This window comes from Schistocerca gregaria, chromosome 9 (assembly GCF_023897955.1).
Source record: "Schistocerca gregaria isolate iqSchGreg1 chromosome 9, iqSchGreg1.2, whole genome shotgun sequence".
NCBI classification, from domain to species: domain Eukaryota; kingdom Metazoa; phylum Arthropoda; class Insecta; order Orthoptera; family Acrididae; genus Schistocerca; species Schistocerca gregaria.
In genome coordinates, this window is record NC_064928.1 from 76974259 (window position 1) to 76989392 (window position 15134).

The 15134-nt window shown below is 42.8% G+C and overlaps 1 protein-coding gene across 1 annotated transcript in view; it reads left to right on the forward strand.

Annotated features, from left to right (window-relative positions):
* LOC126291431 (homeobox protein unc-42) overlaps positions 1 to 15134 on the forward strand; it is a 374346-nt gene that overhangs the window by 322723 nt on the left and 36489 nt on the right. The window contains exons 5-6 of the mRNA XM_049984946.1: positions 5383 to 5568; positions 11550 to 11655. Coding sequence (XP_049840903.1) covers positions 5383 to 5568; positions 11550 to 11655 — 292 coding nt within the window. The remainder of the gene's footprint in view (positions 1 to 5382; positions 5569 to 11549; positions 11656 to 15134) is intronic.

A 15134-nucleotide genomic window follows, 5' to 3' on the forward strand; every position in this document is an offset into this window, starting at 1 on the left:
ACGTTGGCAGCACTGCTGAAAAACATTTGCTGCCAAAAAATGGTCCATTCTATTTTTGTGTTAACAGATGGTGTTTTGTTTACTGTTAACCTAACCTCACTTTCTCGTTTCCTGTGCGTGTGCTAAGCACAGTGTCTAATCGTGGTTGTAATAATTCTGCTGACAGTTTTTGTTATATTTGTGGTGAATTTGTGATTAAAAAACACCAAAGAAACATTACAGACTTTGTGGAAAAGGTTTATATATCATACTTCGGATCTAAACTTGGTGATCAAGATAAATATTGGGCGCTGCATAAGGTATGTTATGTGTGTGTTGAAGATCTGGGAAAATGATCCAAAAAGGAGAATAAAGCCTTTAAATTTGCTGTTCCTATGATATGGAGGGAGCCAAGAAATCATTCCGACGATTGCTACTTTTGCAGTGTTGGTATTACTGGTCATAATTCGAAAAGCAAGACGGTAATAAGCTACCCCAACCTTCCGTCCCACTAGGGCATCGTGTAGATCTTCCGGTTTCTGAGCCACCAGATGATTTAAATTTTATTCCATCAGAAGTATTTTCTGATGTACAATCTGATTTAGATGCACCAGACGATGATGAATTTGTTTACTCAGGCTGAGCTTAAGGGTTTGGATGTGTAGAAAGATAGAGCAGCAATTTTCGAAGTTTTTTCAACAAGGTGATTTAGTGTACTGCTCAAACACTCCCGCTCTGATGAATGAGTTTGTATTGAATACACACTCATTCATCAGAGCGGGAATTTTATCGTGGTGATCGTTCCTCCCTGTGTAGGTCGGTGTCAACAAAATATTTTCGCATTCGGAGGAGAAAGTTGGTGATTGGAATTTCGTGAAAAGATTCCGTCGCAACGAAGAACGCCTTTCTTTTAATGATTTCCAGACCAAATCCTGTATCATTTCTGTGAAACTCTCTCCCATATTTCATGATAATACAAAACGTGCTGCCTTTCTTTGAACTTTTTCTATGTACTCCGTCATTCCGATCTGGTAAGGATCCCACACCGCGCAGCAGTATTCTAAAAGAGGGGGGACAAGCATAGTGTAGGCAGTCTCCATGGAAGGTCTGTTACATTTTCTAAGTGTCCTGCCAATAAAACACAGTCTTTGGTTAGCCTTCCCCACCACATTTTCCATATGTTCTTTTCAATTTATGTTGTTCGTAATTGTAATACCTAGGTATTTAGTTGCATTTACTGCTTTTAGATTAGACTGATTTATCGTGTAACCGTTCGCAGCTCGTGGTCGTGCGGTAGCGTTCTCGCTTCCCGCGCCCGGGTTTCCTGGTTCGTTTCCCGGCGGGGTCAGGGATTTTCTCTGCCTCGTGATGACTGGGTGTTGTTTGATGTCCTTAGGTTCGTTAGGTTTAAGTAGTTCTAAGTTCTAGGGGACTGATGACCATAGATGTTAAGTCCCACAGTGCTCTGAGCCATTTGATTTTATTGTTTAACCGAAGTTTAACGAGTTCCTTTTAGCACTCATGTGGATGACCTCAAACTTTTTGTTATTTAGGATCAACTGTCACTTTTCACACCATTCAAATATTTTTTCTAAATCGCTTTGCAGTTTTTTTATCTCCTGATGACTTAGTCGATAAACGACAGCGTCATCTGCAAACAACCTAAGACGGCTGCTCAGATTGTCTCCCAAATCGTTTATATAGATAAGGAACAGCAAAGGGCCTATAACACTACCTTGGGGAACGCCAGAAATCACTTCTGTTTTACTAGATGACTTTCCGTCAGTTACTACGAACTGTGACCTCTCTGACAGGAAATCCAATCACTGTAACGCTTTTGCGGTACAGCTTCAAAGGCCTTCCGGAAATCCAGGAATACGGAATCGATCTGAAATCCCTTGTCAATAGCACTCATCACATCATGTGAATAAAGAGCTAGTTGTGTTTAACAGGAACGATACTTTCTAAACCCGTGTTGACTGTGTGTTGATAGACCGTTTTCTTCGAAGTAATTCATAATGTTCGAACACAATATATGTTCCTAAATGCTGCTGCATATCGACGTTAACGATATGGGCCTGTAATTTAGTGGATTACTCCTACTACCTTTCTTGAATATTGGTGTGACCAGTCCAACTTTCCAGTCTTTTGGTACGGATCTTTCGTCGAGCGAACGGTTCTAAATCATTGTTAATTATGGAGCTAATGCATCAGCATATTCGGAAAGGAACCTAATTGGTATACAGTCTCCTTTTATTAAGTGATTTGAGTTGCATCTCCACTCCGAGGGTATTTACTTCTACGTTACTCATGGTGGCAACTGTTCTCGTTTTGAATTCTGGACTATTTGCTTCGTCTTCTTTTGTGAAGGCATTTCGGAAGGCTATGCTTAGTAACTCTGCTTTGGCAGCACTGTTTTCTATAGTATCTCCCTTGCTATCGCGTGGAGAAGGCATTGACTGTTTCTTGCCGCTAACATACTTTCACATACGACCAGAAACTCTTTGGATTTTCTGGCAGGTTTCGAGACAAAGTTTCGTTGTGGAAACTGTTATAGGCGTCTCGCATTGAACTCCGCGCTAAATTTCGAGCTTCTGAAAAGGATCGCCAATCATGGGGATTTTGTGTCTGTTTATATTTGGCATGTTTAATTCGTTGTTTCTGCAACAGTGTTCTAACCCGTTTTGTGCATCAAGGAGAATCAGCTCGGTCGTTTGTTAATTTATTTCGTATAAATCTCTCAATTGCTGCCGATACTATTTCTTTGAATTTAAGCCACATCTGGTCTTCACTTATACTATTAATTTGGAATGAGTGGAGATTTTCTCTCAGGAAGGCGTCAAGCGGATTTTTGTCTGCTTTTTTGAATAGGTATATTTTTCGCTTATTTTTCTAGGATTTGGGGATTACAATATTCAGTCTCGATGCGACAACCCTGTGTTCACTAATCCCTATATCGGTTTTGATGCTCGTTATTAACTCAGGATTATTTCTTGCTAAGAGGTCAAGTGTGTTTTCACAACCATTTAGTATTCGTGTGGGCTCATGAACTAACTGCTCGAAATAATTTTCAGAGAATGCGTTTAGCACAATTTCGAATGATATTTTATGCGTACCTCCGGAATTAAACATGTAATTTCGCCAACATATCGAGGGTAAATTAAAGTCACCACCAACTATTATCATATGAGCAGGGTCCGTGTTTGAAATCAAACTCAAGTTTTCTTTGAACCTTTCAGCAACTGTATCATCTGAACTGGGAGGTCGGTAAAAGGATCCAATTATTATCTTATTCCTGTTGCCAACAATGACCTCTGCCCACAGTAACTCACAGGACTCATCTATTTCATTTTCGCGACAAGTTAAACTACTTATGACTGCAACAAACACGCCACCGCAAACCGTATTTAGCCTATGCTTTCGGAACACCGTTAGGCTCTTCGCAAAAATTTTGGCTGAGCTTATATCCGGCTTTAGCCAGCTTTCAGTGCATCTGCCTAGTAAGCAGGAGATACTGGGTTCGAATCCCAGTCCGTTCCACATTCTCACTCGCCACTGCTAGTTCGGCGTAATGTCCCAGTGCAGCTGACATCAGTAATCCCTTTCCTTTCCGTCCCCATGTTGTGTACATAGTTCCGCATAGTCAGCGCGTACACAACTTTCCCACTAGAGCGCGCCCCGCTAAGCACAACAGCGCAGGCGCAGCGCTCGTCCGTCTCCGCTCTACAGGATGGTGCTGCCATAAAGACGGACCAAATTCTGCTTCTGCCGATCCGCGTATTAATATGTAACGCAGCCAATGAGATTGCTGCTAACATAGAACCTTTTCTCGTCGCGGATCACACTGGCGCAGTGATACGTGAATGCGCGAGGTATTATAACGAGTGTACAGACCTCCGATTAGTCAGTCTGCATTTGTCTGCACCAGTCTGCGTTAGTCTGTACCAGTCTGTACTAATTCTACATTTGCTGTACCAGTCTATAGTCAGGTTTCAGTCTGCGCCTAAAAAGATTACCATAGTCCGGTACATAGCCACGAAGATAAATGTATAGACACTTTGTCATGTATCAGAGATATATGTTAGAATAAAAAAAAATAGCTCTGAGCACTATGGGATTTAACATCTATGGTCGTCAGTCCCCTAGAACTTAGAACTACTTAAACCTAACTAACCTAAGGAGAGCACACACATCCATGCCCGTGGCAGAGAAAATCCCTGACCCCACTGGGAATCGAACCCGGGAACCTGGCCGGGGGAAGCGAGAACGCTACCGCACGACCACGGGCTGCGGACGTTAGAACAAGATAAACGTACCAATATCAAAGGAACTTCAGATTGTCAATTGTAAATAGTATCCAGAACCAAGTTCAATAATTTTTATGCTTGTTATTGTTTTAATAAATGTGTGTGAAAATTAATCAAGTTCTGTTTAAAGTTGGTCACTGTCAATCTGCTACTCTAAGCGTGCAAGTGGCATTCCTATTGTCTGACCTAATGGGAGAAGATAAGCACGCCACGATAAGACCACGAGACATATTGCTGACACTAGCCTACTTCGTTAGAGCGACAAGTCAAATAATCTGATGGTGTCTTCCAGTACACCTCCCCCCCCCCCACACACACACACACGCCTCCTCTGCCGGCCGCGGTGGTCTCGTGGTTCTAGGCGCTCAGTCCGGAGCCACGCGTTTGCTACATCGCAGGTTCGAATCCTTCCTCGGGCATGGATGTATGTGATGTCTCTAGGTTAGTTAGGTTTAAGTAGTTCTAAGTTCTAGGGGACTGATGACCTAAGAAGTTAAGTCCCATAGTGCTCAGAGGCATTTGAACCTGCCTCCTCTGTTTTCAGTCCACATATATATTATATCACAGCTGCGGAATATGCATGGTGTGCCTGGTGTCATGTCGGAAAGAGCAGACACCACACGTTCATATAGTTGTTGACTTTTCGTCATTGGCCCATACCCATGGCTCGCAGTGGTCTTATATGTTGCCTGTGCCTGCTACCCTATGAAATTTTTTGATGTATCCATCCAATTTAGGCGATACTGGCCATTAGAACGCCACCCAAACGTTGGAAAAGCGTGTATTTTTAAAGAACCAGAGTTAAATTAGTTATAGACATACTGTTAAAGATTCGATTAAGTCACCACGAAACCAGTTGCGTACGATCAGTTAATAAAGAACTACTAACGGCTAAAACGGGTGCCCAAAAGTTTTTTTAGAAGATTATCAATATTTAAAAGACCTAGAATGAGATTTTCACTCTGCAGTGGAGTGTGCGCTGATATGAAACTTCCTGGCAGATTAAAACTGACTATTACTTTAAGTGTTAGGACTGCATATGTTGCTGAGTGTGGCTCCCCTGCTGAGCGGACGTGCTGTTGTCGTGTGTCGGCAGGTGTGGTTCCAGAACCGGCGCGCCAAGTACCGCAAGCAGGAGAAGCAGCTGCAGAAGGCGTTGGCGCCGTCGGTGCTGCCGGCCTGCAACGGCGCCATGATGCGCAACATCTACCCCACGGCGTCGCGCGGCTACCAGCCCTACCCACACCCCAACACCATCAACACCATGAACAGGTACCCCCAGGTGAGCCTCAGCAGCACTGCCTCATCACAACGACGCATTCCTTAGCTTCCAGCTTTACACTTCGAATGACCACAAGGTCCATCCGTGATGGGTACCGTATACCCCTCACCCCCCCCCCCCCCTTATGTCACACACCTACCAGTTCTGCCTGCACACAAACACTATCTAAACTACGAACGGGAGAAACACAGCATCCACTGTATCCTAAGCACATCACAGTCCTTGTGAACAAGCATTATACCCTGTTATATTTTAACTATAGTTCAGTGTTGATCACAACACTTATGTCTCAATAACATAGGTGACCGGTTTCGGTTATATTTATATAACCATCTTCAGACCTGTGAATTAATTTTAGAAAATACTAGAAACCAATCTGAAAATAACATGAAAAATGTCTAATGACGACAAATTTTAACAAGTCTCTACATTGGACCTGACACTGTGAGAAAATAGACATGGTGTTACAAAAAGGTACGGCCAAACTTTCAGGAAACAATCCTCACACACAAAGAAAGAAAATATGTTATATGGACATGTGTCGGGAAACGCTTACTTTCCATGTTCGAGCTCATTTTATTACTTCTCTTCAAATCACACTAATCATGGAGTGGAAACACACAGCAACAGAATGTACCAGCGTGACTTCAAACACTATCTTACAGGAAATGTTCAAAATGTCCTCCGTTAGCGAGGATACATGCATCCACCCTCCGTCGCATGGAATCCCTCATCCGCTGATGCAGCCCTGGAGAATGACGTATTGTATCACAGCCGTCCACAATACGAGCGCGAAGAGTCTCTACATTTCGTACCGCGGTTGCCTAGACAACAGTTTTCAAATGCCCCCATAAATGAAAGTCAGGAGGGTTGAGGTCAGGAGAGCGTGGACGCCATGGAATTGGTCCGCCTCTACCAATCCATCGGTCACCGAATCTGTTGTTGAGAACCGTACGAACACTTCGACTGAAATGTGCAGGAGCTCCATCGCGCATGAACCACATGTTGTGTCGTACTTGTAAAAGCACATGTTCTATCAGCACAGGTAGAGTATCCCGTATGAAATCATGCTAACGTGCTCCATTGAGCGTAGGTGGCCGAAACTAAAATGAGTTCTAACATGGAAATTAAGCGTTTCCGGACACATGTCCACATAACATCTTTTCTTTATTTGTGTGTGAGGAATGTTTCGTGAAAGTTTGGTCGTACTTTTTTGTAACACCCTGTATATCGACCAAGCAGGTGGAAAATTTGCAGTAAGGTACAAAGAACACACGTCGGGTCCCTCACGAACAAAATCTGTATCCGGCCATCACATAACATTCAATAATCATGCTGATTTTTATCCTTTGACGATAGTGTCATATTATGAACGCTGATTGGCAGTTGTGAAATAGTGTAAGAAGAAGTAGGCGGAGCCTCTGCATATTTAAGCTCGTGGTCAGCACTCATAACCATCAGTCGACTTCGTAGTAGTTGAGGAGAGCTCCGCCTACCATCCTCCAAGGAAGCCATGGGTATAATAAGTTTTATTTTATCTTGTTAAAATTTGTCGTCATTAGACAAAAAAATGACTCTGAGCACTATGGGACTTAACTTCTGAGGTCATCAGTCCCCGAGAACTTAGAACTACTTAAACCTAACTAACCTAAGGACATCACACACATCCATGCCCGAGGCAGGATTCGAACCTGCGACCTTAGAGGTCGTGCGGTTCCAGACTGTAGCGCCTAGAACCGCTCGGCCACTCCGGCCGGCGTCATTAGACAATTTTCATGTTATTTTAAGAGTGGTTTCTAGTATTTTCTAAAATTAATTCACAGGTCTGAAGATGGTTATATAAATATAACCGAAACCGGTCACCTATGTTATTGAGACATAAGTATTGTGATCAAAACTGAACTTTAGTTTAAATACAATAATCTATTGATCACTCTGTTCCAAAAATGTTTGTGGTCTCGCGGTTAAGGCGCTCAGTCCGGAACCGCGTGACTGCTACGGTCGCAGGTTCGAATCCTGCCTCGGGCATGGATGTGTGTGATGTCCTTAGGTTAGTTAGGTTTAAGTAGTTCTAAGTTCTAGGGGACTGATGACCACAGATTTTATGTCCCATAGTGCTCAGAGCCATTTGAACCATTTTGAACCAAAAATGTTTACCAATATTATACTCTGTCATGGCATGGTTCACCGATGATGCACCACATCTACTCTACACCGGTGTCATACATCTATCATCCCTACTTGCGCCCCATCAGATCATGAAGAAGTATCTTCATCATCATCATCAGCAGCAGCAGCAGCAGCATTTCCCTACCAGAGATCTGGGTAGGAACTTTGTGAACGATATTCCTCCATTGGTTTCTGTCCTGGTATGCTTTTCTCCCTCCACAGCATCCCACGTTACTCCTCTTGAAATCCTCATTAACCTCGTCTCACCATCCCTTCCTTGGCCACCCAATCAGTCTACTTCTGGTACCTCCGTATCCAAGTTCTGACATGGAGTTCGGATCTGGTGCATTCGCTCCACATGACCCAGCCACTTCGATCTCGAATCACTCATTCTTTCGTCCATCATCAAAATCACCTGCAGGTCTCTTCTCACATATTCGTTCCGACTATGCAGACCTGATTTAAGGAATTTCATTTCACATGCTTGTATCTGGCTCCCTTCTCTCTTATTTATTACACAGCTCTCCAGACTATATGTCATGACTGGGTTCAGTGGTTCAAATGGCTCTGAGCACTATGGGACGTAACTTTAAATGTCGTCAGTCCCCTAGAACTTAGGACTACTTAAAACTAACTAACCTAAGGACATCACACACATCTATGCCCGAGGCAGGATTCGAACCTGTGACTGTAGCGGTCGCGCGGTTCCAGACTGTAGCGGCTAGAACCGCTCGGCCATCCCGGCCGGCCCATGACTGAGAAGAGATTGGTTTCATACTGGTCTGTTCACCTCTTAGAGAAACTCCCAAGTCCCAGATTAGCTTTCGCACTTTTGCTACTCTGTTTAAAAGTTCTGGTTTGGCACTTCCATCACTTGATACAACACTACCCATACAACTGAACCTTTTTACACATTCGTCCTGCTCCCCTTCTGGTATGATGTTACAAGGTATGGGTGTCCTACTAATCTTCATTGCCACTGTCTTACTCTTACTGACAGTCAGCTTGAATTCTTTAAAATTTTATACCAGTAATCCTGTCTCCTCAGAACCTCCGTTTCTGCCCCTCCTCAAGTGGCCATGCCATCAGCAGTAAGCAGAAGCACTGAGATCTTCATTTTCTAATTCCTTGATTTCCTTCGTGATTGTGTCTACAAATTTAATGACGAGTAATGGGGAAAGCGAACTCCTTTGCTGAACACCTATCTACCTAAGGAACCTTTTTTACCTTCCATTTCCTACTTGTACATTGCTTTCACAACCTTCAAGAGTATCTGACTTTTTTATTTAATGAGTCAGGAACATTATTTTTTCTCCAGCACTCTCATATTTTACCCTTTGGTATTCTGTCGCACTTACGCTTTTTCCAAATCCAGAAACACTACTATCAGGTTCTTTCCTTTTTCCATAACTGACGACTGGAAAAATGAAGACTGCATTTGCCCTGTTACTTCTGAATCCACACTGTTCTTCCGAAAATTGAAGATCTAAGATTTTCCTCAGTATCTTTTATATGCTATTTTCCGTTATCTTGAGGCAATGTGATAGCAGTGTGGTTCCTTGGTATTCAGTGCATTTCGTTTTGCTTTCTTTCTTAATTGTATTATAATTCCCTTTTTTCAATTATCTGGCACTTCGTTCTCTTTCCATATCACCTCCAGCAACCGATGTAACCATGGTATTCCTTGGACTCCAGCTGCCCAATCATATCTGATATCACTTCATCTACTCCTGCCGCCTTCCCACCTTTCATCTGTTTCCAATCATTTCCTGCTTCCGCAAAAGAAACTGGATAAAAAAGTATCCCATAGTAAACATGAGCATGCACTATGCCATTACCATGTAGTGATCCTTAGGTACCAGCGTTATATTCTAAGTCACATCCTTGATCCACATTATCTACCCACTTACATCAGATGCCTACTAGCCACAGATACACCCCAACACAGTCAAAATCTGCACCCACCCATCACACTTCCTAACACCATCAAACCATGAACAGGAATCCCCACGTGAACCCTAGCATCTACTGACCATAACCACACAGCCGGACTTACATATAGGCACTATACCCTGTTTCGTAAATGGATCATCCACGATCACACGATCAACCATCAGCACTGTCAACAGGTACTCAAAAGTGAACCGCAGTATGCACTGTTTCATAACCACATCGCAGTCGTTCTCTAAAGCCATTATACTCTGAGTCATGACATTGTTCACCTATGAGATACAATGCATACCCCCACACTGTCACTCACCTGCCAGCCCTACCCAAACACCAACGACATCAACACCACAGGTGAACCTCAGTGTCCCTTGTGCCATCACTATTACTACTCTCATTGTACTGCGTCAGTACAAAGACGTAAAGGGACCTGTTGGACGACCACATTCACATCTGTGTACCAATGTGCTCAGAATTTTTTGGAACACAGCGTACCAAACCGTTGCCCCTGCACTGCATAATGGATCCCAAGTAGCATGTGATCACTGACGAACTTCTTGAATTTTTCATGCAAAGCACTGACGCTGGCTGAGGTATTAATTTAATCACCTGTGGATATCACTTTATTTTCTGCACTCCCCAATATGGTTTTATGTTCTGTAGTTCTTAGTACAACAGACAGTTTTTCCTTCATATGTTTCAGTACATCAAACTAGTACTGTACATGTGTTTATTTAATCGTTCACTGTTTACCGAAAGATGCTGCAGGCAACATCCAACACTCTCCTCAATAGTGGACTGTGCCAGTGGTTTGGACTTATTTTCCCACCTGACTTTTATAAATTGTCAATGACAATGAAATTCACCAACAGCCATGTAACTGTAGATGTTATTTTATTTTATTTTGAAGGCTACCAGTTTCACCACTCTATTATGCCATAAAGTAAAATAAAATAACGTCTTAAGTTACATGGCTTTTGAGGAATTTCACTGACGATTACTTAACCAGCCAATGTCCTCTGTCCATAATGGACCAACAGAGATTGACATTTTGGAGTCTCTTCAACCAAGAATCTTCCTTGAGAATGTCAATTGATTTCCTGTTCCAGTAAGATGTTGCAGCAGAATTTGTGGGTGGCCTATGAGAATCTCATGGTATTTATCACCAACTATCTAAGACACAATGGGATTCTCTCCCTATTACCTGTACCCAGTCACCTCCTTCATACTCCATACTTCTGACTCACTCTACAGTAGACAGCCACAGCTGGTGGTTTTTTAGTTGAGCCACGAGTAGCGTACAGAACTTATGACACCATCTTATCGCTTCCTTTTAACCCCACACCCAGTTACTCCGTTTTGTTATTCGAACTATAAATTGTGGCCAGCTGTGAGAATGAAAGTCAACTAATCCATAAAAATTGTCAGCATAAGAACATTTTTATAAACTACCTGCACTGTCACTTAATTTGTGATCTCCATCTTCGTTTGTCGCTGACTGTGTAGACGAACCTTGAATTCTTCGAAGTGTGTGTGGCGACCACCTTCCTGGACCATCACGCCCAGATGACCTATTTTGTTGCTTGTGACTGGAGTGTGGCAGACTGTGGCATATAGTCACAAATAGCCCACAGTGCATACGACTGCACAGTAGTTTTGACTGCAACTAACCTGTTTTGTTGTTTGCATCTTGGTGTGTGAGTGGTTGTGTGGATGCGTTATGAGCAGCTCGCAGGGATGTATGACTGTGTGATCACCCTTGTGCATCTCCCACACCCAGTTGCCTTGATCCCTCTGTTTGGACCTCGGAGACTGGCAGCCAGTTTGGACGAGCCATGAGTAGCCCGCAGTACTTGTGTCCGCAGATGACGGCCAGCTCGTACCCGGGCATGACGCAGCCCTTCAGTATGACGCACGGAGCCACTAACATGACTGCGGCTGCTGTCTCTGGGATGCGGCAGGATGCCATGGGTGAGTTCACTTCCATTCTTTTCGCTTTCCTTAAAATGTTACATTACAGAACGTGGGCCTACTATGGATTTACAAGTAGGAACAGTAACAGTGTTCAAGTAGTACAGCCTTAGAGTGCACACTAAGTAGCTCAGCCCTTACCTGCACGTATGGCGTGGTAGGGTAAATGACAACGGTAGTGGTGGGGAAGAAGGGCTGGGGGCTCTGTTTTGAACGATCACTGGCGAGGTGTAGATCAACAGCTGAAGCCTATGCGGAAACACGTATCTAGCATCGCCTGTAAGCTATAGCTACAAAGTCTCCAAACAGTCGTATTAACAGGTTGTGTTACTATGAACAGTAAAGTGGCAAATATAGGATTCAAAGCTAACAAGAGAACAATAGAATAGTTGCATAAACAACTAACTGAAGCGAAACAAGTCTGGCCACATGCTAGCAAAATGAAATTTCATAAAACAAAAAAAAGAGGTAGAAATGTAGTGTATCAGACAATGTCATTTACTACATTGTCCGCCCCGATAGCTCAGTGGTCAGCGTGACGGATTGACGTCCTAAGGTAAGGGCTCGGGTTCAATTCCCGGCTGGGTCGGAGATTTTCTCCGCTCAGGGCCTGGGTGTTGTGTTGTCTTCATCACCAGGTCGCACAATGTGGCGTCGATTGTAATAAGACCTGCACCAAGGCGGACGGACCTGCCCTGCAAGAGGCTTCCCGGCCAATGACGCCAAACGCTCACTTCATTTCATTTACTACACTACTGACTGTACAATAGAAATGACACATAGAGCATTACAAAACTATACCGAGGACATCGTTTGAAATCTCCAGTGTTTTTTCTTACACAGGAGAAAAATAAACTGTGGATGGAAACCTGTCTCAGAAACGGTCATCTATCAAAGATACAAAGCATTACATCCATAGGAGACAAGGCCTGTCTACACAGCAGCTAGCTGCATCTTCTCCACTGCCAATCACCGCATAACAGACAATATTTCGAGACGTTTCGCCTTCTGTCCGCCAGCGTACACAGTCAAGTTTTCTGCTGACTGGGTCGCCCAGTGGCAAATGATGGCGCCACTAACTTCGATACTCTGTAGCGTAGTTCGATGCCATTAGCGGGCACGCATTCCTATCATCAGTTTGTTCCTCACGACATCTTCTACAGCCCCCTCGGAGTTCGTTGGTACCGTTTCGTAACCTGTTCAGGAACGTTATTGCTGTATTCTGGTGTAGCGTATACTCCATCAACGAGGTCTGCTAGGCCTCGGTGTACGACAAGACATAATACGCGTAAAAGTATATCTGTTCTACTAGTGTGGCTGCGATTAACAGCACTACTAACTGACCGTTCAGAGTCAAAGTTCACTTTGAAACTTCCTGGCAGATTAAAACTGTGTGGCGGACCGACATTCGAACGTGTAAGACTCGACCGTGTGAGACCCAACTCGCTTTATTTGTTCATGAGACTCAGAAAATATTAGATACAGGCACCCAGGTAGATGCCATTTTCCTTGACTTCCGGAAGGCGTTCGATACAGTTCAGCACTGTCGCCTGATAAACAGAGTAAGAGCCTACGGAATATCAGAACAGCTGTGTGGCTGGATTGAAGAGTTTTTAGCAAACAGAACACAGCATGTTGTTCTCAATGGAGAGACGTCTACATACGTTAAAGTACGAGGCTGGTCAACAAGACGCTGAATGGAAGCCTTAGACCCGCTTAGCGATTTTATGTAAGTCATTCCAGTTACGACGGTACGAACTTAAGAGCAACACAACACGCAGTCGCCGAGAGAAGAAATATTTCCGAACCGGCCGGGAATGGAACACAGGTCCTTTCGATGACCAATCTGCCGCAATGACCGGCGCAGATACCGACGCTTGCATCTCGGAATTATATCTCGTCACGATTGTACTACTATGATTATCGTCATTATTATTATTATTGTTCGTTTCAGAAGAAAGATGGTTCGCTGCAGTGCTCCAAGCGTTTGGCAGAAGATTAGGAAAAGAAAGATGTTGCCTGAAAGCAATGAGGGTGGGTAGGCGTGTAGCCGGTTGTTGATGCTCAAAACTTTCCTCATATTTTGAATCTCGGTTTTCGAAAAAGTTCGATAAGCACATCGTAAGACAGCATCATTCGTTACAGCTACGTATGTACGAAAACCATGGGAAAGATGGGGTGTGTGTTTCCCTTGTTAGTACCAGAATAATTAATCACGAATTGGTTGGCCAGTTAGTCTCATATTCTATGGGTCGTTTGCACGATTAATAGTAAAGATGTGGAATGAGTCGTTTTACATTCACATCACACTGTCATACGTAAATATAGCTACATGTTGACCGAATAATATTGTCTTTTGTCTCTTTTCTTATCGATTTTTTCATTACAGAGGCAATTAGTAATAACTACACACCATCTTTTACAAAATACCAAACATAAATTATTTTATGGAACAGAAAAAAATTATCAATGAGAAACTTTTTTTATTTGGCTTCCAAATTTAGCTTTGTTGTCTGCCAGACGTTTTATATCCTTGAGTAAGCAATAAAAAATTTTGGTGGAAGCATTATGCAAACCTTCATGAGCTAAAGGCAACCTTAGTGTGGAATAACGAACGTCATTTTTTTTTCTTATGGTATTGTTATTTGTTCCTTTTGAACTGCAGTGGGCTACATACAACAAACTACATGAGAAAATCAATGTACTGTGAAGCAGTAATCAAAATGCCTAACTCCCTGAATGGATGCCTACAAAATGATTGTGGCTGGGCACCACATATTATTCTTACAGCACCTTTTTGATTAGTGCAAACTTTTTTAAGATGAGTTAGTTCAAGACATTATTTCATATCACACAATGAAAATACTCAAAATATGTCAACGTGCTGATTTTTCTCCCCACAAGTCTTTTAATGACTCGAAGTGTAACTGTGGATGGAGTAAGCCGTTTTAGGAGTTTCAAAACGTTTCTACAGGTTAAATTTTCATCAGTACGGATACCTAAACATTTCAAGTTTCCACCGTAATTATTTCCTCTTCTCCCTGTTTATACTTATATTTAGTGTAGTACCACTTGCTGTGGCAACTGAATGTGTTGTGTCTTTCCAAAACTGAGAGTGGGATCATTTGCAGAAAACTTCTGAGAATATTTTCACCATTTCTTCTGTTGCTGTATGTATCTTCGCAATGATTACAACACAAGTGATGGTGCTTTTTGTGCTTTTTCTATGTTGGATTGAAGGTCGTTTAGACATGTGAGAAACAATAGTTGACCTAAGACTAAGCGAGTCTTCTCTAATCTGAAGTATCGCCCGTGCCTTCCCTAGTCGAATAATTAAGTACAGATTTCTGCATTCTTTTGGTGACATATAACATTATCCATCGGTTGACTATGCCATCAGTTCTCTAAAAAGAAGTGTATTTCTATGAGTAGTACTAAATATTATAATGTGTTAATTAATGGTAATCATGTATATACAT